The 23,125-nt window shown below is 38.4% G+C and overlaps 3 protein-coding genes across 6 annotated transcripts; 1 reads left to right on the forward strand and 2 right to left on the reverse strand.

The window, feature by feature from the left end:
* Positions 1-453: 453 nt before the first annotated feature.
* iftap (intraflagellar transport associated protein) lies at positions 454-10,842 on the reverse strand. Of its 3 annotated transcripts, none has more exons than XM_047819837.1 (7): positions 10,622-10,643; positions 7,708-7,822; positions 7,111-7,229; positions 6,905-6,990; positions 3,673-3,718; positions 1,388-1,524; positions 454-1,108 (listed from the first exon to the last, which is right to left on the reverse strand). In XM_047819837.1, the coding sequence occupies exons 3-7, from the start codon at positions 7,193-7,195 to the stop codon at positions 998-1,000; spliced, it is 465 nt and encodes a 154-aa protein (XP_047675793.1). In that variant the 5' UTR covers positions 7,196-7,229; positions 7,708-7,822; positions 10,622-10,643; the 3' UTR covers positions 454-997. The 3 variants fall into 3 exon arrangements, with proteins under 3 accessions (XP_047675793.1, XP_047675794.1, XP_027029313.2); XM_047819838.1 differs by lacking the exon at positions 10,622-10,643 and adding an exon at positions 8,024-8,087; XM_027173512.2 differs by lacking the exon at positions 7,708-7,822 and having other exon boundaries at positions 10,622-10,842.
* On the forward strand, positions 9,901-12,657 carry rag2 (recombination activating gene 2). The gene is made up of 3 exons (XM_027173511.2): positions 9,901-10,034; positions 10,130-10,155; positions 10,891-12,657. Exon 3 carries the CDS (start codon positions 10,905-10,907, stop codon positions 12,498-12,500), a length of 1,596 nt encoding a protein of 531 aa, XP_027029312.1. The 5' UTR covers positions 9,901-10,034; positions 10,130-10,155; positions 10,891-10,904; the 3' UTR covers positions 12,501-12,657.
* Positions 12,658-13,838: 1,181 nt separating this feature from the next.
* Positions 13,839-20,553, reverse strand: rag1 (recombination activating 1). 2 transcript variants are annotated; one of them, XM_027173062.2, is made up of 4 exons: positions 20,306-20,553; positions 18,960-19,301; positions 17,618-18,732; positions 13,839-16,874 (listed from the first exon to the last, which is right to left on the reverse strand). In XM_027173062.2, exons 2-4 carry the CDS (start codon positions 19,277-19,279, stop codon positions 15,118-15,120), a joined length of 3,192 nt encoding a protein of 1,063 aa, XP_027028863.1. In that variant the 5' UTR covers positions 19,280-19,301; positions 20,306-20,553; the 3' UTR covers positions 13,839-15,117. The 2 variants fall into 2 exon arrangements, with proteins under 2 accessions (XP_027028863.1, XP_047676144.1); XM_047820188.1 differs by lacking the exon at positions 20,306-20,553 and adding an exon at positions 20,128-20,283.
* Positions 20,554-23,125: the final 2,572 nt, after the last annotated feature.

Genomic DNA, 23,125 nt, shown 5'->3' on the forward strand with positions numbered 1-23,125 from the left:
TAACACTGCAATTACTCTCAGCAATTCATCTCAGCTATTTTTCTACTAACAAGTCTAGATTTAAACTGTGTAACAGAGTGTCCCTGTTTCCTGAAAAGGTCTTGTTCCTTTCCGGCATGTTCCAACACTTCCACCCACCAATTAAATGCGAGATGACACCAAAGGGCATTAAAAATGCACAGCCACAGACAGAGCAGGCAGCTGCAATATGCACACAATCTTCTTAATGTTTTAGAAAAGTAAATGAACGGTCATAGTTCAGCTAGCATAGTTGAATTCCTGACACCTCTCAAATACTCAAAAAGGTTAAAGGGGAAAAAAAATCACGTGTAAGGGTGGATAAATTACAGAACACAGTGTGAAATAACACATGGTACTCAATAGTAGACATTTTTGTAATTTATTTAAAATGTCAATAAAAAAAATAAAAAAAATCAAGAATAAAAGGGCAAATTTGAAATACATGGCTTTTAATCTGGTTTTCAAATGCTTACAAAGGGAAAAAGTAAAAAAACAAACTTTAAGTGTTTTGTTCCAGTGAATAAAGCACAGTATGATGCATCCTGTAACGGCATGTATTTAATTGCTCTCCCAAGAGTGCGCTCAGTGGGTTGCCCAAAGGAGCAGCTACAGTTTCTCACATACAGAAAAGTGACATTGCTGTTGTACTCTGGTTGTTTGCAGGGCCCTGGGCCTTTAATGTACAGACGGGTTGTTGGGTTTTTTTTTTATTAAATGCTGTGTGTGAATACACATGATTAGAGCAGCAACATGTCAAACACACTATTGCTCCTATTTGTGGGCTGAATGGTTATTGGGAACAGTCTTTAAAAAAAGGACATCCAGGAAAGATTTGCCAGTTGGGTATGCTCAAAACAAAGCACGAATTGTTCTTCTTTAATGTGTTGTACTGTAAATATCTTAATGATTGGCTTTTTTACTGTTTACTTGGCAACTTCTGTGCAAGTACATTTGTCCGAGAGTGGGCACTTATGGGTCATGATGATCCACAGTTGCTGGATTTAACAGGATACTTGTGAGACAGTGCAACATTGTCATAATCGAAGGTGTCATCCAGACTGAAAGGCACAACCTCCTCACTTTCGATCTGGGGAGAGAAAATGATGTCACAGCTCTGCAGAATTGGACATGAAACACAAGCTTTGCTCCAATTTCACTGCATGTTTATGCAATTAACCAAATTACATTGCTTGAACCAATTTCAAGCAGTATGAATCAATTTAGATAAATTGCCATTTCACTTCAGTGCTATTTAACATCTGATAAAAACCTATTATTAGATTGAATTGGTAGTGTGTAACGCTAAAGGAACATATGAATAGAGAGTGTGATGTGGAGAGTCATAAGCAATTAATTGGTTGTATACCTGGCTCTCTGTATTGCTCAGTGCCGTGTGTGTCATATGGTCCATGTCAGTAGAAGAGAGCTCAAGCTGTGTGTGGTGACAGAAAGCAGGAGTGTAGGCTGGTGAATCTTCCTCAACTTCTCCAGGAAGCACACATACTTTTAACAGGAAGAGGACAATATTAATAACCTACTGCAAATGCATAAACATGCAAGCCATTATGCAAAGTTTACTTGAATTTAAAATTTTTTTTTGTATTGCACTGTATTTACAAGAAAACAAATATATTCAAAATAAGACACTAAAAAAAGCATTGGACTGAAGACTAGCTGCAAAGCTACATACATCAGAAAGGGGGGAGATTTTTCATTTGATTTACCTTCTCTTGTCTAAATCGCAAACTGACTTGCCTGGCCTTAAAATGTCAGCAATGACAAATATTTACAATAAAATGGATAAAGAAGTTTCCCCTGCTTCAAATTCTAAACAAATGCATCTCATCTTTCAGAGTCTGTGGCATTAGTCAGATGTGATACCATGTAGTGACACAATGAAACAAATCACAACAACTATCTTAATTACAGCCATAAACTTGTCATTAATAGCTAAGCATTAAACAGCATTAAACTCAACAGAAGAAAAAAGTGGGAGGTTTTAGACTGGCCAAGTCAATCATAAGACTATAACCCAATTGAGGAACAGTTCACCTAAAGGGAGAGACCAATCAAAAGCACAACACAAGTAATGTTGAGGTTTTATGTCAGGACTATTGAGATCAGCAATGAAAATTTCTCACTGACGCATCACAAGCGCAAGCACTCCTGTTGCACTCTCTCAGCGCTCTGTGTGTGTGTGTGTGTGTGTGTGTGTGTGTGTGTGTGTGTGTGTGTGTGTGTGTGTGTGTGAATCCTTGGCAGGAGTGTAAGCAATGATGATCTTAATTAAAGCATAATTAAAGCTAATTACTCATCCAGTGAATGTCATATTTTTGCTGAGAGAGAAGCAAGCATCTGTGTGTGTGTGTGTGTGTGTGTGTGTGTGTGTGTGTGTGTGTGTGTGTGTGTGTGTGTGTGTGTGTGTGTGTGTGTGTGTGTGTGTGTGTGTGTGTGTGTGTGTGTGTGTGTGTATGTGACCCTTGGGTACATAAACACTGGTTGGTTACATCCACATTTTTCTTCTCTGGGCTGCTTGTATTGATAATGCAGCATTACAAAAGCAAAGTCATTAACAATCACAATAAAGCAAAAGAGGACAAATCTTCATTTTACTAATGAGTCAGAAAAGCTGCTGTTAGGTCGTCTCATAAAGACCTCATTGCCTATAAACAGCTGTAGGAAACAAAAGTAGCCTGTGCGTTCCTACGAGTCTTTCACCAGCTGGCCCTGAAGCTTGTCAGGGTAACTATTTCCCAACCTGGTTTAGGATCTGTATGCCAGCCATGTGTCACTGAACCTTGCCATGAGGGCAATTACACAGTGTTCTGTGTCAGACTGAGCTCTGCATTCATTCTCTCTCTCTCTCATTTTACATATCACAGTCCCTGCATAATTACTGATACTAATTAGTGTGGAGTTCAGACTATTTTCCTGATATTGAATGCATTTGACTGACATCCAAAATGCCACACCTTGTGCTTTTCATACAGATTAATTTTATCTTTTAATATTCACTGACTCTCATCCTTATCTTTTACCCTAACGTCTTAGAGAAACCTACCTCTATGGACACTGAGCATCATCTTTACTACGAGCTTCCTCTTTACATGCATGGTTTCTGTGGAGAGTTTCTGTGGCCAGGCTTTCTTTAATTAGAGGTCATTAGCACGAAGGCAGAGGCTCGTGGAGATGAATAGCAAGGCTGATGCATGTTCTCTCTCATTATAGACCTGCTCGGTGAGCATATTAAAGTATGCCAGAAAAGCTTCTCTAAGACCAAACCAGTCACTTGTAATTTGCAGGGACTGAATATGTATGATAAATAGTAATACATTTAAATCAGATGGCTGGAGGCCCTAATTACCAAAATAGTGTACACATGATTCTCAATAAACCATAATAAATGTAAGGTTAACTCAGAAATGCTTTTTAAATATGTACAGTACTGCCTACACAATTACTTAATGTGACCACTCTATTGCAGTGTCATAGATATATATCCAAATACAAAAATACATTTCTTGACCAACACTAAACACTGCTTTTGATCAAATATGTAGCCACTTCTTTTTTCTAAATAAATTAGCACTCATACTTTGGTTCAACATATTGTGATGTATTGCAGACATCTTAAGATAAACCACAATTTACCTTCCATGATATTTATGTCTTCAGTCTCTTCTCCTTCTTTGTCAACCTGGTAAATAACAAACAAACAAACAAACAAATAAATAAATAGACATTCAAAAAACTGTTATTCTTTAAAATGTGTGCATTACTGCAGATTCACTTAAAACCCCACCATCCAGCTAAGCATTTGATATTGCCACAGTTCCTGGCTGTACGTATCGGAAACAGTGAAAAAAAAGTGAAATCATTTTGGGCTTGAATGTTGTGGACATTTAAAGACATTGTGTAGAAAGGGACAAAGCAGTGTTCATGATATTTCTTAAACTGTCTATTAAGGTATTAGTCTTAAATACCTTACAGAGGAAACTCATTTTGATCACGTTAGGAAGGACAAACAGTGCCGAACATAAATGGCAGTACCAGAAACTGGTAAAAAGCATCACATTTCATAGTCCAGGTATCCCATTACACAGTTTTTCTGTTTACAAGTAGTGTCTATATATCCAAGCTGTTCTAAAGCTACATAATAAAACAAATGCTTTAATATAAACCTCACAATCAGGCCTCTTGTCAGAGATGCACTGTTACAGAAAATGAATGAACACCTTCTGGGCAAACAGAATGGCACATTGGAACAACAGCACTGTGGAATAATTATTTGACTCTACACTCTATGGAAACAAGCGTTTTTAACAACAGCTATATGGTTAATTGTTTACATGCACTGAGTATCCTGATTACATTGAGGTGAATTTTCCAGATTGCTTTAATCAGACAATAGCCTTAATTTAATTTTAGATATAAAAGTATTTCTATACTTGAATAATAAGTTTGAATGTGATCATTATCTGATTATTAAAGTGTAAATACACTTGTCTATTTAGCTATGACTGGTGTGTGTGTGTGTGTGTGTGTGTGTGTGTGTGTGTGTGTGTGTGTGTGTGTGTGTGTGTGTGTGTGTGTGTGTGTGTGTGTGTGAGTGTGTGTGAGAGAGAGAGAGAGAGAGAGAGAGAGAGAGAGAGGGAGAGAGAGGGAGAGGGAGAGAGAGAGAGAGGGAGAGAGAGGGAGAGAGAGAGAGTGATCATCATACAAACAATATCAGCAGTGGTGGTTTCTTTGCATTGATGGATGTGCCTCAGAAGAGTGTGTAGGTGTTTTGTGTACAAGGTAACGTAGCGTTAATAATCCTACTGAATAAAAGTCATATCTGCATCCATCATTTATAAATAGATCAAGCCAGTTCTGGGTGAACAATCATAGATGATATCTTTTTTTTTTTACTAAATGCATGCCCATTCTAAATCAATGAGTGTGTGATAAACTATTTTAGAAGTAATAACAGATATTTAACCGTGAGCAAAAAAGAAAAATTGTTTGGCATGTGGAAAATAGATAACATCATCTAGCTGTTGCATTTGAATTGTTTGCATTTTGAATGGCTTGCATTCGGTCTGACAATAACAAGAAATGACATAAATCTAAAGAAATTCCACTACACAGTTCAGAGGTTACATTAAATCTCGTTACATGGTCATATCCATTATCTGTAAACAAGTTGAACTGGAATAAAAACTGATACCTAGTTAATACAGAAGTCTCATTAAGTGTGACTTCGCCCACTAGGAGCCAAATATGCACATGTATGCACATGTATGCATAATCAATAGTTTTCCTTTATCCTATCTATGTCATTTAAACTCAAATGCACTGCAGCATCGGGCTGTTGATAACACAGCAGGCTTTTCTCGCTCAGGTTCCAACAGCTAAATATGGCACTAGCCTTCTCTGCATTGACATGTCTAGCGTTGTAAGTACCAGATGGTATTGACATCAATTGATGTCCTGCTAACTAGAACCCTGGAGAGATCAATATATAAAACAGCGAGGGGTCTTACGTACCTTTCAGACACATGAGAACCATACTCCTATCAGGAGGAAGTCATTAATTGCTGGAAGTGGTCCATTTGCTCAAAGTGTTGGAGCATGTTTGTGCATGTGTTCATAAAGACAGAATAAGTAGGACTTTTTTGACTTTGAAGAGTTAGATTTGACTGAGGTTCTGTAAGTAGGTTTGTAGTCCTGTAATCCTCACTACGGTCTCTCTGTATTTGGCTCTTGCTTTGTTTGTTTGCTTTTGTGTTCATTCTTTCATCCATCCTGATGCAAATTCATCATGCTGCAAATTCCTCATGCTGCAAATCACAGCTGTCATGGTGCTGATATTCAGCTTACAAGGACAACCTTGACCTTCTTACTGTCTGGAACGTAGACAACATTCTCTCCTTAAATGTTCAGAAAACCAATTAATTTGTTGTTGACTTTAGGAGAAAGCAGACAGACTACTCTCTGCTTTTGCAGCTCTGCCCCCGAGAGGCCTGCCAACTTCAAGTAGCAGATTTATATCTTGAAGGACCTCACCTTGTCTATATATGCTACTCCCTCGGAAGATTCAATACGCTAATCTGTCTTCCTGAACCTTTCTCTGCTTCCACAGCTACTGTATAAAGTGTCCTCAGTATGGCAGTAAAAGACACAGAGTGTCATAACAGGAATATCAGCAGCCGCCCAGTCAGAAGTTCTTCACATTGATGCTGTTCAGTAAATAGTCCCATAGCAACTACTTCACACACCAGCACAACAAAGCCTTAACACTATCCCTAAATTATTAGTTTATATAATCACAACTCCTCCTCAGGTGAACATAACCACAACAAGCCATTTGCTCGGTTCAATTTTAATTTCAAATTTAATGGGCGGCACAAATAGCATTGATGTCTCACAGCTCCAGGGTATGTGGTTTAATGCTCAGCTCGAGTTACTGATTGTGAAATGTGGGGTGTGAGTTTAACATGTCCACCCTGTTTATATGATGAAGGCTAATGAACGAATAAATGAATAAGTAATGTTTTATGTCTCAGTATAAACTGACTTTTGTCACTGTTCTGTACTCTGAGGTTGTTTAATTACTGGCCATGACTCTAACTCTGTAGCCTGACGAGTCTCAAATTTATTTCTGTTGTACACACAGTGGAGTCAATTAACCACACCAGTCAATTTAATGCTTATTCCGAACCATGCAACAGCCAATAATACTTTAAATAAATTCAAACTTTTTTGCATTAGATGCTTACAGCCGAATAAAGATGCTTGATTTTCTTATATTGTACTGCAGTTTGGCCAAACAAATAATAATTATTATTATTGTTCACCATAACAGTGTCTCCTGATTGTTGCATGCTGTTTAACTATGCACCTTTTTGTCCATGTTCACACCGTTCAGCTCTACAAGGCAGTTTTTGCTTTCTTCTTCAGGAAACTTCAAACCGGCTTTCACATTCTCTACGACAGAGAGGAAAGCAGAAACAAGAAGATGACTAATTATGAAATAATGTGTAAAATGTTTTTTATGTACTATTTTGGTGTAGTATTTTTCTACAAGAGGTATGTCCAGAGACTGACCTGTGCTCATGGGCATGAATGTTGACAGGAACTGCTCGTAGGACTGCTCCGGTAAGGTACAGAAAAGCTCAAGAGCTTCCATCATGGACTGAGGAATGGTGCCTGAATCATCTTGCACACTAGGCATCAGAGACAGGAAAGTACAATAGCCAAGAGGAAGCAAAATCCTTTAAAAATCAATATCTTTAAAACTGCTTACAATAAACCACCCCAGTGGTAGTTTATATGAAGGGAAGCAGATGTGGGCACAGAGATAATAATAAAGTGAGACAGATGATTAGAGTTAGACTGCACTACTTGTTAGGTCACTTAATCACATAATAATATGCATTATAGCCACATTAGCCCTGATTAAGGTGAACTTATTATTTTCGAAGTTCAGTTCAATTACAATTAGTAAAGAGAGGTGATGATTACTGTGGCATTAAAGTGTAATGAACGACCACGCAAAATGATCATCGGAACATCTGAGCTGTCACCCTGTCGTTTATCAAACTCTTCCTTCAGTGGAGGCTAGTGTACCATTCCGAGGGACAGAAACAGGTGGCACACTACAGTCTAATTAACTTGTGCTATCAATTAATAAATACAATTCACCATCATGGCCTCAGGCCTTCGCTGTACTGCTCTGCATCCCACTCACTCTGAGTTTGTCACCTTCAGAGTATCAATGTGACTTCCCGCTTTCAGGGCAGACAAATCCAGACTCACGCTACACAGAAAGACTGGGTTATGACAGTATAATTTAAACACATTTAAAATGTATCTCCACAGCTGATTAAGAAGTCAGTTATATCATGTCTTTTTCAAAGCCTGGCACCGAGGAGTCAATTAAGCCACTCCCTTCTGCCTTGCGCCTCAGAAACAGCTTTGAGACACAGGTGCTCGAGTGTTTGTGTTTTTCAGCACTTACACTTTTCCAGGCACTAGTGGTTACAGCACTTTGTTTTGCACATGATCATTCCCCCAAACAGACACACACACACACAGCCCCTAAACACACAAAAACATTATGCTAATTACCTCAAAACAGCTGTCACCCACTTTCTCAAACTCTTTTAGTCTCTCTCAATCATTTCAAGCTCTCTCACTACGTTTCTGCTTGTTCAGGGATGAAAAGTGAACAGTCTAATCACTGTACCTTTGATATTATAACTATACAGTCACTGATAGCCTTTAATTGCACGTCAGCCTTACATATTCAGTATATTTCCCAGGAGTCACTGTTTTCTGAGGATTTGCACCACAACGTCAAAGCCCAGTTTGACAAACTAAACCTAGTTAATGTCTATTTTCTGTATACTAATTTTATGGTAAGTAAGGCATATACACTCATAGATTATATTTCACATATTATATTTCACATTAATTGACTTAATTAAAAATTCCCCTTGTACAGGGTCAGAAAACATTTGCACCGCAGGACAATTAAGCCAGGATAAAGCAAGTCTACTGTGAAACAGGGGAAGGGACAGGGCTTCCAGGAGTGACAGTTATGCTGGAATCGACTAGAGGTTTTTTCTTCAGATCAGTAATCAAAGCAAACATAATTGCTTGTTAAATCTATAACATTGACAGTATAGTTCACAGTCATGAGGTGATAAAAATGCATCACTCATCACAGTTTGCTGCTTGGCTTGTTAATAACAAAAGATTAACCTGGAGGTGATGTTTTTTCCCCTTCACGTTCTAGCTCTGATGCACAGACGTTGAAACTGATGTCATTTCATCTCAATGCAGCATTAATACTAGAGAATTTTAAACACCTTCATAACTGTCAATCATTCAAAACATCATATGTCGATGTCGATATCATCTGCACATTTTCTGTCATGAGGAGGAGAAAAGAAAACAAATCTTTCTGCATTCAAGGGTGCTATGATGTTAAATTGTACAAAAGACATGAAGGTTGGCAGGTCTGATACAGCTATTTAAATATTTAACCTGCCCCTTCCCTTGGCAATCCCTTCTCCACAGTTCGAATACCTCTGCCCTAGGCAGTACTTTACCCTTGTACATTTTAAACATATGGCAGATAGGTTGCAAGGTACAGTATAGTGTTTTGGGGGTTTTTTGGCCTATTTTATACTGCAGTTATTCCATTTAAAACATATTTCTCCACAAAGACATCCACAATTCTATATCTTTATATGTTATTATCCCAAACATACATATCAGAACACTAACATATATATATATATATATATATATATATATATATATATATATATATATATATATATATATATATAACAATTATATTGCCATATTATTATATTTATTTATCTAGCCTTTCACATGATATCTATGATCATGTTGCACCAACACAAATTTCCCTATAATGGATACATTTAAGTCTGATTTACCTGTTCTCAATCTCACCCATTGATAATGCTCCATTGTGATACAGGAGTTACACATTAGACCCAATCTGACAATAAATGTGTTTATTAATGCTGATTATTCTGAAATTCAATGAATATACAATAAACTACATAATATATTAATATGTCAATTAATATATCTTTCAAGGTATTTCAGTAAAATGATTTGCTTACTATGTATTGCATGTACATTCTGCTAAAATCTTATTTTATCATTGTTTATTATTTATTATTGTTTATCTTCTCAAATTCACATGATGATGTGTATAATAATAATAATAATAATAATTATTATTATTATTATTATTATTATTATTATTATGTCATCATCGCCACAGCTATATATTATTTACTTGTACGTTTCCCTGATGTATAACTAGATTCAATCTTGTTTACATTTGAACCTGTTCCTGATGTGCTGTTTTGCTCAGCCACCTGCTGAAGCAGTTACAGGCAGTTGACCTCAATATTAAGCTCTGATCAGAATCAGCCAAGCTTCACAAGCTCCACAGCTCTTCATCACTCAAATCTAACAATAAGGTAAACAGCTATAATGCATAATTTAAACACATACGTTACTACTGAACTACTACTAAAAAAATGAAAATTTTATTTATATTTCTTTTTTCCCCCAGAGATCCTGAGGATTCCACTGACAGAGGTAAGAACACGTGACTTGTAGTGAACTATAGACACTAACCATTTCTTAGGTGTACAGTATGTTTATTTACCGTGATCACAAGAAGACCTATTAAGGATATTAAGGTTGATTAAAATACATTTTGGACGTTTGTCGAAAACGTAAATAAACAAGAAATACGTGGCCACAAATGTTGTGCTTTATGAGATAAAAAGTAACGGTTTAAATGTAAATAAAAAAAATTTCGTATTCGTATAAATATTGAGCTTAACTAACAAACTATGTGAGGCTTTCTTGTCGAATTGTCATGTTGCTGCTTAGCTAACATGCTAACTACGCTGTAAATCGAACAGTATTTAGTAAAATTGCTAAGTGCTTAAATTGTGCTGTTTTATTATTTTATGATTGCCGTATTAATAAACTAATAGACGCTAATATAATATAAACAATACCAAACACTTCACGGCTAACAGAACAGACAACCTACCAACTAGTGACCGTTCCTCAGGCAACCGCGTTTCGCAATGCACGCTGGGTTGTGATGCGACTAAACTCTATAGTCAAGGAAAAAGAGGCGGAAAGAACTACAACATTTAAGTCGGAATGGTGCGTCAGTTTTTAGTGTCCCAGAAAACGGTTAAAAACAAAAGTTCCATTGTTTAATTGTTTTGCAAATGCTGATTCTTATTCCAACATCATTTCAGTTTGAACAGATCACACATTAACTCACATTTCATTTCTCATTAAATCCTACAGAAGTCTGAAGAAAAATGTACTTGAAGCACCTGACTGCTGTAAACTGTGCAAGTCTTCTGCAGCCTGGCTGCTCCTTATTTCACCTAGAAGGTGATCCTTATCTTTTTGGTCAGAAAGGATGGCCCAAACGTTCCTGCCCCACAGGCATCTTTGGTGTTCGGATTAAAAACGGGGAGCTCAAATTGCGTGCCATCTCATTTTCCAACAATTCTTGTTATCTTCCTCCTCTACGTTACCCAGCAATTGCTCACTTAGAGCCTCAAAATGAAAACCCAGAGTGTTACCTCATTCACGGAGGCCGAACCCCTAACAATGAGCTATCATCAAGCCTTTACATGCTTAGTGTTGACAGCCATGGATGTAATAGGAAGGTCACACTGAGATGCCTGGAGAAAGAGTTAGTTGGCGAGCTCCCAGAAGCACGGCATGGCCACACCCTTAGTGTAGTCCACAGCAGAGGGAAAACTGCCTGTGTTCTATTTGGTGGCAGATCCTATATGCCTCCTGATGAAAGAACAACAGAGAACTGGAACTGCATGGTGGATTGTCCACCCCAGATTTACCTCATTGATCTGGAGTTTGGCTGCTGTTCAGCACATACCCTCCCAGAGCTCACTGACGGCCAGTCTTTCCACCTGGCATTGGCACGAGAGGACTATGTCTACATCTTGGGTGGCCACATTGCCTCTACTGACTGCCGACCACCTCGCCTGTTCAGGCTGCATGTAGAGCTCTTTTTAGGGAGTCCATTACTCTCCTGTGAGATCCTTAATGATGGTCTCTCCATCACAAGTGCCATTGCTACTCCCATAGGCCCTGCACATGAATACATTATTCTTGGTGGTTACCAGTCAGATTCCCAGAAGAGAATGCTGTGCACCTATGTTGTACTAGATGATGTTGGAATACGCATGGAGCCCAGAGAGCCTCCTGAGTGGAGCAGTGAGATCAGCCAAAGCCGTACCTGGTTTGGTGGAACCCTAGAAAAGGGAAGTGCATTAATTGGTATACCTTCTGGGACAAATCATACACCTGCAGATGCCAATTATTTTTACCAGTTAAGCTTCAAACAAGAGGGAGATGGGGAGGATGCAACCCAAACATGCAGTCAAGAATCCACTGATTTTGAGGATTCAGCACCCCTAGAAGATTCAGAAGAGCTGTATTTTGGCCGTGAACCCCATGAGATGGAATACAGCAGTGATGGAGAGGGCGACACCTACAATGAAGAAGATGAAGAGGATGAATCTCAGACTGGTTATTGGATAAAGTGCTGCCTCACATGTCAGGTTGACATCAACACTTGGGAGCCCTTTTACTCCACTGAGCTTACCAGACCAGCTATGATCTTCTGTTCCAGAGGTGAAGGTGGACACTGGGTCCATGCTCAGTGTATGGAGCTCTCAGAGATTCTACTACAACGTCTCTCTCAAAATAACAGCAAGTATTATTGCCTTGACCATGGAGATCTTGCAAGGCAGGAAATGACTCCGCCACGCAAGATATTGCCTTTGAAGAGAATCCCAATGAAGACATTGCACCGCAAAGCCCCCATAACCCCGAAAATGTCTCCAGTTAAGAAGAGCTTCTTCAGAAGATTGTTTGACTGAGCTAATCATACAGTACTTAATTGGTTAATTGAGAGCTAAATGCTATGTGCTTAATGCAATCAATACAACCTAACTTCATATACGCTTGTTATGTACTGGAATAAAATTTTCTTTGAAACATTGTTTGTAATAAAAAATAAAATGCTGATTTGTTTTATTGTGCAATTTTGTCATAGTTAATAGTATTAAGATCTGAGAATAATATCTTAAAATCCTTTTTCAATTCTTCAGGGACCAGGCACTGAACAGTAATATATCACAAAGCATTTTATTATTTATCAATTCATTTTAGTCTATGCCCAAACCATTTTCAGGCTCTACTAACAAGTAACACTAATCTCTGATATCCTGAACAGGATCAATAATGTTGTAATGAGAAAGAAAAATGGAGACAAAAACTCAATAAAACTCAATAGAATTGCAACTGAATATACACTGCAGATATAAATGCTTTGCTTTAGATTATAACACATACATTAAAGGGTTGTTACCATTTAACCTTAAGGCACAGAAACAAAATTTGACATTTGAGATTTCACAGAATGATATCCATCACTTAAAGCATTAATGTAGTTCTCAGCATAAGCTACCACACGTCTAATCAGGCTACTTGTTTTCCTACCGTACTTAAGTCTATTGTTTATTATTTGTGTTCTTTAATTACATTTTTCTTTTATTTCATACATTAGGCCTTTAATTACTACTTTTCAAAAGACAAATATCTAACTTATCTTATCACTATATTTTAAGCTTCTCTATAATCATATATTTATATAAATAAGCTCTCATTATTTGACTTTCTATCAATGAGTTGATTTAAGAAATTTAAAAAAATGTAAAAAAAATAAATAAATAAAATTAAAATAACCCCCAGCCGACAGAATGAAATTGATCAGTTAAAAAAATTCTTCCCACAGCATTTGTGTGAAAAATAATTACCTTATAAGCTAAGTAGAACAGAGATACTTATTTCTTAAAGCCCAGAGAGTCTACTTTCATATAAGTCATTGACCACCACTGTAGAGTATGACAAAAAAAAAATCAATGCTAAACATGGGCACCATCAAACAATTTCCATGGCCTCTGATAATAACGCCACATTCCCTGGTTCTTTGTTGAAAAGGCTAATTTACCAGTAACATATGTGAATGTGTGTGTGTGAGTGTGTGTGTGTGTGTGTGTGTGTGTGTGTGTGTGTGTGTGTGTGTGTGTGTGTGTGTGTGTGTGTGTGTGTGTGTGTGTGTGTGTGTGAGTGAAGAATTTGCCACTATGCCATTTTCTTCATTTGCATCACTGTTTATTTAAACTTTATTTTAATAAAGAATATTGGTACAAATAAACAAAGGTACAAATGTAACACAAACACTATAGACAAGTTCTATTTGTAGAGGTAGAATGATTCTTGGGGCCCTCAGCCCTGTGGTACTCTACAGCACATCATCACATATTAAAATATTGTAAAATGCCAATAGCATACCATCACAAATTAACAATAAACAGGTACATTGTAAAATCTATTTGCTTTTAGTTTCCAAGAATTAAAACTGTTATAATGTGCTGGGTATAAAAGTATCAATCAATCAATCAATAAAATTTACCAATACATACTAAACATACCAATACACACATGTAATCAGTGTATCAATCAAGAAATATTATAAATCAACAAAATTCTTTTGAAATACTTCAGAGTAAACAAATATAACCAATATATCAAATAAAATATAAAGTACATAAAGTAAATTAATTAAGCACTCTATTAAATCACAGTCCATCCTACATGGACAGTTATTCTGAAAAACATTAATCAAAATGTTAATAAAACAATAGAACTGTCAAATAACATCATGAGTAGTCTGAATAGGTAACATGTAAAAATAAAATGATAATGAGGTGCATGGTCCGGTGCAAAATCACTAAAACAAATATAAAATGTTCAGTCTTGTGCAAAGTCTAGAAATGTAAAAATGATGATGAGATAATAGCATTTCTCTCAGAATGTGCAAAACTATGCTATGCCCTGCTGCTATTTCCCCAAGTATGCTCTGGTGTATGGTGGCAGTCTTGTCTTCTACTATTTCTTCTGAATCTGAAGCAGTTTTTAGTTTCTCTAATTACATTTTGTCTCTGCCCTCACCTGTGATAAATTAATAAAGAGATCATAAAAATGGTCTCTTTTAAAGCAATTCCCCTTTTGTGGCTTACAGTGCTTTCATTTGATTCCATAAATAATCCTTCTCTATAAATTCAGGAACGTGTCATAACCTGGGAATACAATAAATCTGCCCATATTTCACCAGCAGCCAAGGATAGAAAGGAAGGGATTTCTGCAAAACCTGAAACAAAAAAGTATAGCCATTCTCCCCCAATCTTATCTAATGTCATAAAGTTACGGCTGCAGACAGATATATAAAACGTAAAAAGGTTAAAAATAAAACTAGTTCAATATGGAGTTTATATTTATCTAAGCAAGAATCTAAATTCTGAAAAAAAGAAAGAAACTTCAAAAAATATATGTCTTATCAAAATATGTCTTATCAAGGGTGTAAGTGTGAAAAGTAAAGCAATCAAATGTCCAAGTATATTCAAGTAAATTCAAAGTAAACTCAGATGTTTTTTAAAAGTCTGTTATTTCAAGAGATATGTCAAAGTCATCTGGGCACTCTTGACATTCTTCTGGGTTGATGGTGGCTTGCAGTGCTTTTGCTGAGTCCTTATGAGCCTCCATGAACTTCTGCAGATACTTTGATGTGTACAACCAGTGGTGTTTTAATATGTCTTCTAATTCAAATGCCTTAGACTGCCTAGCATTCATCTTACGGAAGCGCCGGAAAAGCTTGTTCCCAGATTCATTTCCTTCGCTGGCCCAGGCACCAATAGAGCCATCACGCTCAATAATTTCAGGTACATGGGCTAAAGTCTTGTGGAGGTAATTAGTAATCTTGCCATCATAGCGATATTTGAATGTGGTGGAGAGGAGCTCTGCAAAACGTTGAGAATTGAAGCTATAGCGGCAAAGCTGATCAGGACAATCTCGAGCTGGACAAGTAGAACGCCACACAGGTTTCATCTGGATGTAGAGCTCCATTAGTTCTTTCAGAGCCTCACGGCGGTCCTCTGAAGGAACCAGCTCACATACTGCTTCGGCAGCCTCACGGGTCATAAGTCGCCGGGCGTAGTTCCCATTCATTCTCATCACTGGTTTTAATTTCATGTTCTTTCGAAGCTGCTTGTCAAGGGCTGACCTCCATTGCCGGCGCTCTTCTCGAGTTGGGTTGCTTTTCAAGTACACTTCACCAATCTCATCCTGGAAGATCTTGTAAAATTCAGTAGCATTGCCAATGTCACAGTGCAAAGCATCTAATGTGGGTTGCGTCTCCATGAAAGGCTTGGCTGAGACACCTTTGACTCGATCCCGCAGTTCATCTGCAGACTCAGAAAATGGGTTAGTCCTCCATATCTCATAGCGCTCAAGATTTTCATCATGACTTCTAGTAATGGAGTGAAGCACCATGTTCTGAGAGGCTTCAGCTCGTGTGGAGTCACACAGGGTGCAGATGTAAGTAGAGCCCGAAGCCTCCAAACCTTCCATGTCTCTCACCATTTTTTCATCGTAACCTGTGCTCCTAAAATAAAAGCGAAAGGAACGTTGAAGCCCACCTATAAAAAGAATAAGTCGACTCTCTTTCATAGCTTTACGCTCTGCCACTACGGGTCCCAAGATGGCCGTCAGCATCTCGTGATCAGACTCATCCACAAACATGAGGCACAGAGGCCTGCAAGAAAGCTCAGAGTTAGGCTTTTGCTCCTGGAAGATGGTGACAGCTTCCTCTTCACCTTCAGCTTGAATAGTGATGGACATCACTGTAAAAGAAAATCTCACTGCCTTCTCAGGGACCGCAGGTCCTCCACCATGCTTCTCACTGACATCTCCCATGCCATCACATGACTCCTTAATCACCACAGTAAAACCTGAGGTGCATTTGCTGTCATCCAACCCTCTTTCTCTAAGTCCATCCATGATGTCTTCCTCCAAGTCCTTTAAAGCTGACACTAGTGCTACATCATAGCGAAATCTTCTAGTAATAGTATCTGGGGGAACATCATCTACAGAGGCTGTCCACCCAGAAAGTCCATCAATGATCCCTATGTTGCAAGATCTGGCAACATTTTTGAGAGCTGGTTGCCACTCAAATTGATGGAAGCCAGGAAGAAGCTCCTTTTCGGCATTGCGAAGAGCGTGCAAGGGCTGGAAGATCTGCCGTCCACTAGTAGCTTTGACAGTGCGGTACATCTTGTGGTACTGACTACAGCTAAGAAAGGTATTGACCCGTATGGCCAAACACACAGCTGGGTGCAGACTGAGACCCCTGCCTGGAAGAGTAGACAAAGAGAAAATGTCATTGTAAACCCCACACAGGTACAAATAATGAGTTTATAGAGCAGTGCAGGAGAGAAGTAAATGGAGTGTAGGGGGAAAGAATGTGCTGGCACACTTTAAGCAAAGCATAGAGTGCTTAGCCCCATAGCATATGTGATATTTATCATGATAAGTGGTCATTTGAGGAGATGGACAAAAAAGACCTATTGGCTAGTTACGAAAACAGACACCAGCTGGGCCTCCAGGTAACAAAATAGCATGCCCAGTGTTATTTATAGATACCAGATATGCTGATGTTTTTTACATTGTAACAGGCTTTTCAAAAAAGCTGTGTAATTGAAGGACAGGTGGGAGCATGGTGGTAATAATCTCATACAAATTTAACATCCAGTCACAATAAGATGGTCAGTGACAGACAATCACACGTCAGAGGTATTCTGGGGTTGTTTCAGAACCTCATTAGTCATATGCAAAAGTGTTATAAAATATAAGCATAGCTGATACTAATCTTTCATCTCATCTCATAATGGAGTAATATTTTCCCCTTTGTTTAGCTCATACATAATTTTCAAAGTGTATTAAATTTCTTTGACTTTTTTTCACTACAAAATTTCAGCAGATTCCAGATAACAAATGGTTTATACGAAGAATAGTTGTACCATTTAGTCTTATTGACAATTAAACATTTCATTATTTTAAAACATGACATTAGCACTGCTGTGCCTCTTGGCATTACCTTGCATCATGGCCTCCAGCTCATCAGCCTGTTTGTGTTCATTTCCTGCTCTCAGTGCCAGCAGGAACAATGTCAAACACACAGACTTCACATCTCCACCCTCCTCCTTATCAGCAAACACCTTCACATGATTCTTCAGCTCTCTCAGCCTGTGTTTCTGTGCCCTGCGTGTCAACGAGAGCAGGTGCTGGCGAGGACGACCACCTTTATTTACAGGCAAGTAGCCACCCAGGTTCTGCTGTTCTTGTTCCTTCCTGCTGTCTCTCTCAAAACAGTGATTTAGACAGTGGTCTGCAAAGGACTCTAATCTGACCAATTCCTCACAACCTTCTCTTGGGCAAAGCAGAGGTAGAGAGTGGAGAATAGACAGAAAGGCTTTGTGAGGGCTATTTAGGTCACATGGGTTAAATAGGACACCACAGGCTGGACACTGGGAACCTAAGACATGGCTGTATTTTTGGATGCAGGTGCGGCAGAAGAGATGTCGGCATGGAGACTGGACTGGGTCAGACAATAGGTGGTCACACACTTGGCACACAATAGCACTCACAAAGTCTTTCGGGAAATCACCTGGAAGTAGGTTGGAGGTTAGGTGGTCTTTCTGGCAATGAGTTATATTCTTTACCCAAAGGCTTCTCTGAGCAGCTGACTTCACCCATGATCTCATGCCCATTGTTGGTGGGTTGTCTGTGGTCTGTCTCCACACTTTCTTGCACCCTGTAGATGTCTCTCTCTTTGCTCTTTTGGAAAGGCTGTGTAGTGGCTTTTTTCTTTTCCTTCCTCTTCGCTGAAGTATGTGTCTCTTGGGGTAGCAGTGCAGACAGTGTGAGTTGTGGGGCTTCCATATAGGGACCCTTGTTCTAGAGAAGCTACATATTCCCCCTCCTCTCATAGCTACAGTCCAGCAGCGATGACAGAACATGGGAGGGTGGATGGATTCCATGTCTCCTCTCACATCTACTTTAAACACCTTTTCGATGACATCTGGCCATCTAGAAGCCTTGCAGCCCATCCTGCGCAAGGCATGTCTACTAGACTCACCCAGGTCTCCCTGAACTTCATGCTCTGGACCTTTTGCTTTTCTTAGTAGTATGCCACATAAGCGACATAAAGACCTGAAGAGAAATATAATATTAATTGAGGCATGAATTCTTTAGGTGTTTTTTGACTGTCCTAACAATATGTTAATATATTAATATTAGATGCCACTGAATGTGTTGCTTAAACATTATTGAGAGTCAATATCTTACAAAGCTTAAATCTTAAAATCATAGAAATGTTAAATAATCATAAATAAAAAAAATTAAAAAAAGATATAACTGTGGCATTCTATGTACAGTACCTGAGATGGTTCATGTGTGTGTCAATCTCCTGAAGCTTGAGATCCACTTGTCTGCCAGCACCCTCCACATTCTCCTTATTTTTGCCCCCTAGACAGAGCTTCATAATGCTGCCAGGAACACTCAAGCCATCCCCTGGTTCACGCACCTTCTGCTCAACCTCCTTTTCCACAGGAGGTTCACCAGGCAGAGGGGCTTTCTCCAAAGAACGAACTCGAAAGAGTTTAAACTTCCAATTTGAGAAGTTGGAATAAGGATGACACAACTCATCTGGCATGGATGCTCTTGGTGAATCTGGTGGAACATGCAGCTCTGTCTCCATGTTATTAGCACAGTCTCAGGTTCTGTGAAGGAGCAGATGCAGGAGGTGAAATAGGACTTGATGTTAATGTGCAGTTTGGATGCTGTGGATTTTTTATTTTTGCAACTTATTAAAATTCTTTACACCAATAGGCCACCCAAATGGTTTAAACAGATTTAAGTTCTGTGACAAAATCAAGCATATTAACTTTATTTTTGAGAATGTTTTGTCCTGAGTGTCCTAAAATCTCAGCACACAGTGAAGTGTTAAGCTGTAACCCACAGTGCTGCATTATTCCATAAGTGGCATTTAGCTCCTCTGTAAAATTCATGAGACAAGCATTCGGGAATCGATCTGCTGCTGAAAACTTCATTTCATCCCTTTTTTAAGCTTTTGCTGTAAGAATAAGTGGTTCTGTTTGTTTAGCATGTCTTTTTTATTGTTTATGGCAAGTTTGCTAAATGGGCACCTTTATGCTTTAAGATCCATTAATCTCTCATATTAGACATTTTCTTAAGTGAAACTGAAGTCAGGGCCTTAAGGGCACTACACTGGCATTTTAAAAGGAGCAAACAGGAGAATAATAAAACTATGATACTTGATTATTGATTGAAAAGAGAAGAGAGAACATGAAAAGTTTTAACTCCTAGTGTTATAGATGAAAAGTCAGGAAAAAGTGACTGGAATTGTAAATATTTAACAAATACAGCATAATAAATACAATCAAGGACCTCAGTCACATTAAACCTCAGGAAACCCAGTGAGTGTCAAAGCTGGCAGTCTTCCAAATCAAGTTTGACATTAAGCTTTTATCTCATACTATAAAGCCATCAATCAAATTCTCTATCAATAAATCAACAAGAGCTTACCATAGAAGTCCTGCAGTGGCCACATATTGGCATTATCTCTGTCACTTCTAAAAAGATTTTGTCCCTTTAACTGTCAGCATCCTTTAAAGCTCATGCTAACATACACTGGCTCACACAAACAGGCAGACACACAAACAGCTGGGCAGACGCACTCTGCCAGTCAGCTGGGTTCTCCTACCTTGTTTTTGAGTCTCAGCTGGCTTTGGGTCCCTTGGGGTCTTTTCTGCATGGAAGCACAGATGCAGAGACGTGTGTGTGTGTGTGTGTGTGTGTGTTTGGATATTTGAGTGTCTCTTCTCTCACTGTGTCTATTTGGATCTCAGCGTTCCTACTGAGGATTGTGTCTCTCCATAGGAGGGAGAGACTCCTATTTATACCACAGTGGGGTGTCCATAACTGACACCACATGCCACCTGAATTATATGGGGTAAATGGGGAGGAGTGAGGGCTAACCACACACTTACAAACAACACACACGCTTATATGCTCCTATACTTATATACATTCACATTTGTTGTCAACAAATATAGAAAGTCAATTAATGTCAGTGCCAGCTCAAAGTTCACTTCTGTTCAGTCCAGAGTTCAGGTTACTGTCTGTATGGAGTTTTATGGGTTTTCCTTCAGTTTCTTTAGTTTCCTTAGTTTCCTTACACCACACAAAACCATGGCAGACATTGAACTGTTTAACTGAAATTGCCTTAGGTGTCAATGTCTATATGAAGTGTGTATGCATGGTGATTTTTGATCTACCACGAACCCTAGCTAGAATAAAGCACTGAGTGAAGTAATGAAGTAATGAATGAAGGAACGAAGGAAAGAATAGATGAAATGAAAGAAAAGAGCTAACAAGCCACCCGTGGTCTACAGTCTTGGGACCCCATGGCGTTCCCACAAAAATTTCCCAGTGATCCATTAGACTTTACATTCTGTAACAGGGAAAATTACAACCTGCACATTCTATCTTATTATTTTAGTTTAGTTCAGTTTAGATTTTTTTTTTGTTGTTGTTGTTCAAGTGGTTCCTAGCATTATACCTTTGAGAACCCTTGATTAACACTTTCATTTTATATTGTTTTGATGGAATCTTTGTAATGTATTTGTGTATAAAATATATTGGTCCTGAAATATAGACTTGGAAGCACAATGCTACATCATCCTAATGCAAGCCATTTTTCAGATCTGGACCAGAACAAAAGCAGATCTGCTGCACTGGAAATGAGAGGAGCTCTAGAAAGAGCTACTGGAGTTACAACCGTTATGTTCACACAGCTTTGGCCTACATACTGCAGTCAGGTTTCTAGGCCTGTTCACAAAGGATGGGTTATGTCCCAAAAGACTGTCACCACTCTAATGACCTGCTCAATTTTTTTTCCATCTGACAGATTATTTGAGTTTCTTCCAGCACTCAGTGAGCTGATGCAGTTCTGGCTTTGCTAAGGGCTCCTCGAACTAGAATTTCATTCATGAGAAGCTCTGTTTCAGCCCCTTGTGGAATAGTCTGTGTTGTGACAGGCCGGGATGAGCGCTAATGAGAATGGCTTGATAGTTCTTCTCTGTAGATCGACAGCGTATTTACGTAAGAATCAACCTTGTTTGAATTCAAGCTGCAGATTAATCTGGTCTGTTCTCTGCAGGACCATGCTCTGCCGCACTAGATCTGTCAGTCCTCTTATTAAATGCACAGTTGGTGGCTACAGTTTGTTTCTTTAGTGTCAGCCTCTGCCACACATGACTACTATTGTGCATGAGGAGCCAGGATTAATGACTAGTCAGACATCTAAAAGATGACTCAGAGATATTTGTAGTGCAAGAAGGATGCTTAATCCGATGCAAATGACACAAGCCCTATTAGAGTAATAGAAAGAAAAGACGTAACATTAAAAATAGCAGAATTGTTCTCAAATCCTCTAAATTTGTTTAGAACAAAATTGACATCCACAAATTGTTTTTGTGTATTGTTTTTTTTTTTTAAAAACAATGTCTCTAACATACGTTATCTTTTCTATATTAGTCATTTATTTAATTAATTATAAGGTTGCCATTCATCTGATCAAGTTAAATTAAACCATTATTATAAAAACATATATAGAGGAAAATCAATTTTAATCACAAGTCCTCATATCAATGTTTAAGACTCTAGAGAATTCAGCAGCACACGATACTGACCCCCAATTTAACTCCAATTTAAAAGGTATTGATCTGAAAAAAAAGACAAGAATGACAACCCAGCATATGCTTGTTTGAAATTGTAGGTGTTATAGATTACCATGTTCACACAGATACATTAACAGATACAATTCATGTGAAGTGACAGTCTTCATGCTGAGCCGATCAGGATGAAGCTACAGATGTCTGTAACAAACTGGCAGTGACCCCTAGAGACCTGTTCATCTCATTCCCATCCACTAATTGACTTGTTATCAATAAACACAGTGGCAGTTTGATTTAAAGGAAAAAATGCATGGTGTTGACAGCCACCTGGCACAGCATGGAGTGTTATTGTGTGGTGGTTGAATTTCTATGTAGATGGGAGGGAAGGGTGGGGAGGGCCGTTGTTTAGGTGGCTTTGTTACAGTTATCACCAACTGAACAGCACACCTGCTGAAAGATAGTGGGGCTCCTCAACACTGCTCTCTTTTGCTGATCTGAGGCCAGGTTTGTGTTTTTTCTCTTTCGTGTAATGGATTCAGCCATGACATAGATAAGCAAAAAAGAAATGACATCTTCAGACATGAGCAATGATACTGTAGCTGATACCTACTGCGAGCAAAATTATATTTACATTTCCCCAAGTTGAGAGCAGTAAATGTTCTAGAAATTATGAACCATGAAAAGGGATCTTGAGTAAATCAACATGGTAGTCTTAAGAGATAAGCCTCCCACTTGGTATGAGATTTATCAAGAGATTCAGTATTGTTTTGAAAAATATAGTTATGTTAGGAAAAGAAATCCAACCTATCAGATGTAAACTTTTTCTTACTTGCATAATCAGTAAG

This window comes from Tachysurus fulvidraco, chromosome 10, assembly GCF_022655615.1.
Source record: "Tachysurus fulvidraco isolate hzauxx_2018 chromosome 10, HZAU_PFXX_2.0, whole genome shotgun sequence".
Taxonomy (NCBI): Eukaryota; Metazoa; Chordata; class Actinopteri; order Siluriformes; family Bagridae; genus Tachysurus; species Tachysurus fulvidraco.

Bases quoted from the DNA above. Each gene is read 5' to 3' on its own strand.
- rag2 (XM_027173511.2), top strand. From the start codon at position 10,905: ATGTACTTGAAGCACCTGACTGCTGTAAACTGTGCAAGTCTTCTGCAG.
- iftap (XM_027173512.2), bottom strand. From the start codon at position 7,195: ATGATGGAAGCTCTTGAGCTTTTCTGTACCTTACCGGAGCAGTCCTAC. The intron at 1,525-3,672 runs GTAAATTGTGGT...TCCTGTTAAAAG, and splicing joins AGACATAAATATCATGGAAG to TATGTGTGCTTCCTGGAGAA. The intron at 1,109-1,387 runs GTATACAACCAA...TTCTCTCCCCAG, and splicing joins TGAGCAATACAGAGAGCCAG to ATCGAAAGTGAGGAGGTTGT.
- rag1 (XM_027173062.2), bottom strand. From the start codon at position 19,279: ATGGAGACAGAGCTGCATGTTCCACCAGATTCACCAAGAGCATCCATG. The intron at 18,733-18,959 runs GTACTGTACATA...ATTTCTCTTCAG, and splicing joins ACACACATGAACCATCTCAG to GTCTTTATGTCGCTTATGTG. The intron at 16,875-17,617 runs GTAATGCCAAGA...CTACTCTTCCAG, and splicing joins GCTGGAGGCCATGATGCAAG to GCAGGGGTCTCAGTCTGCAC.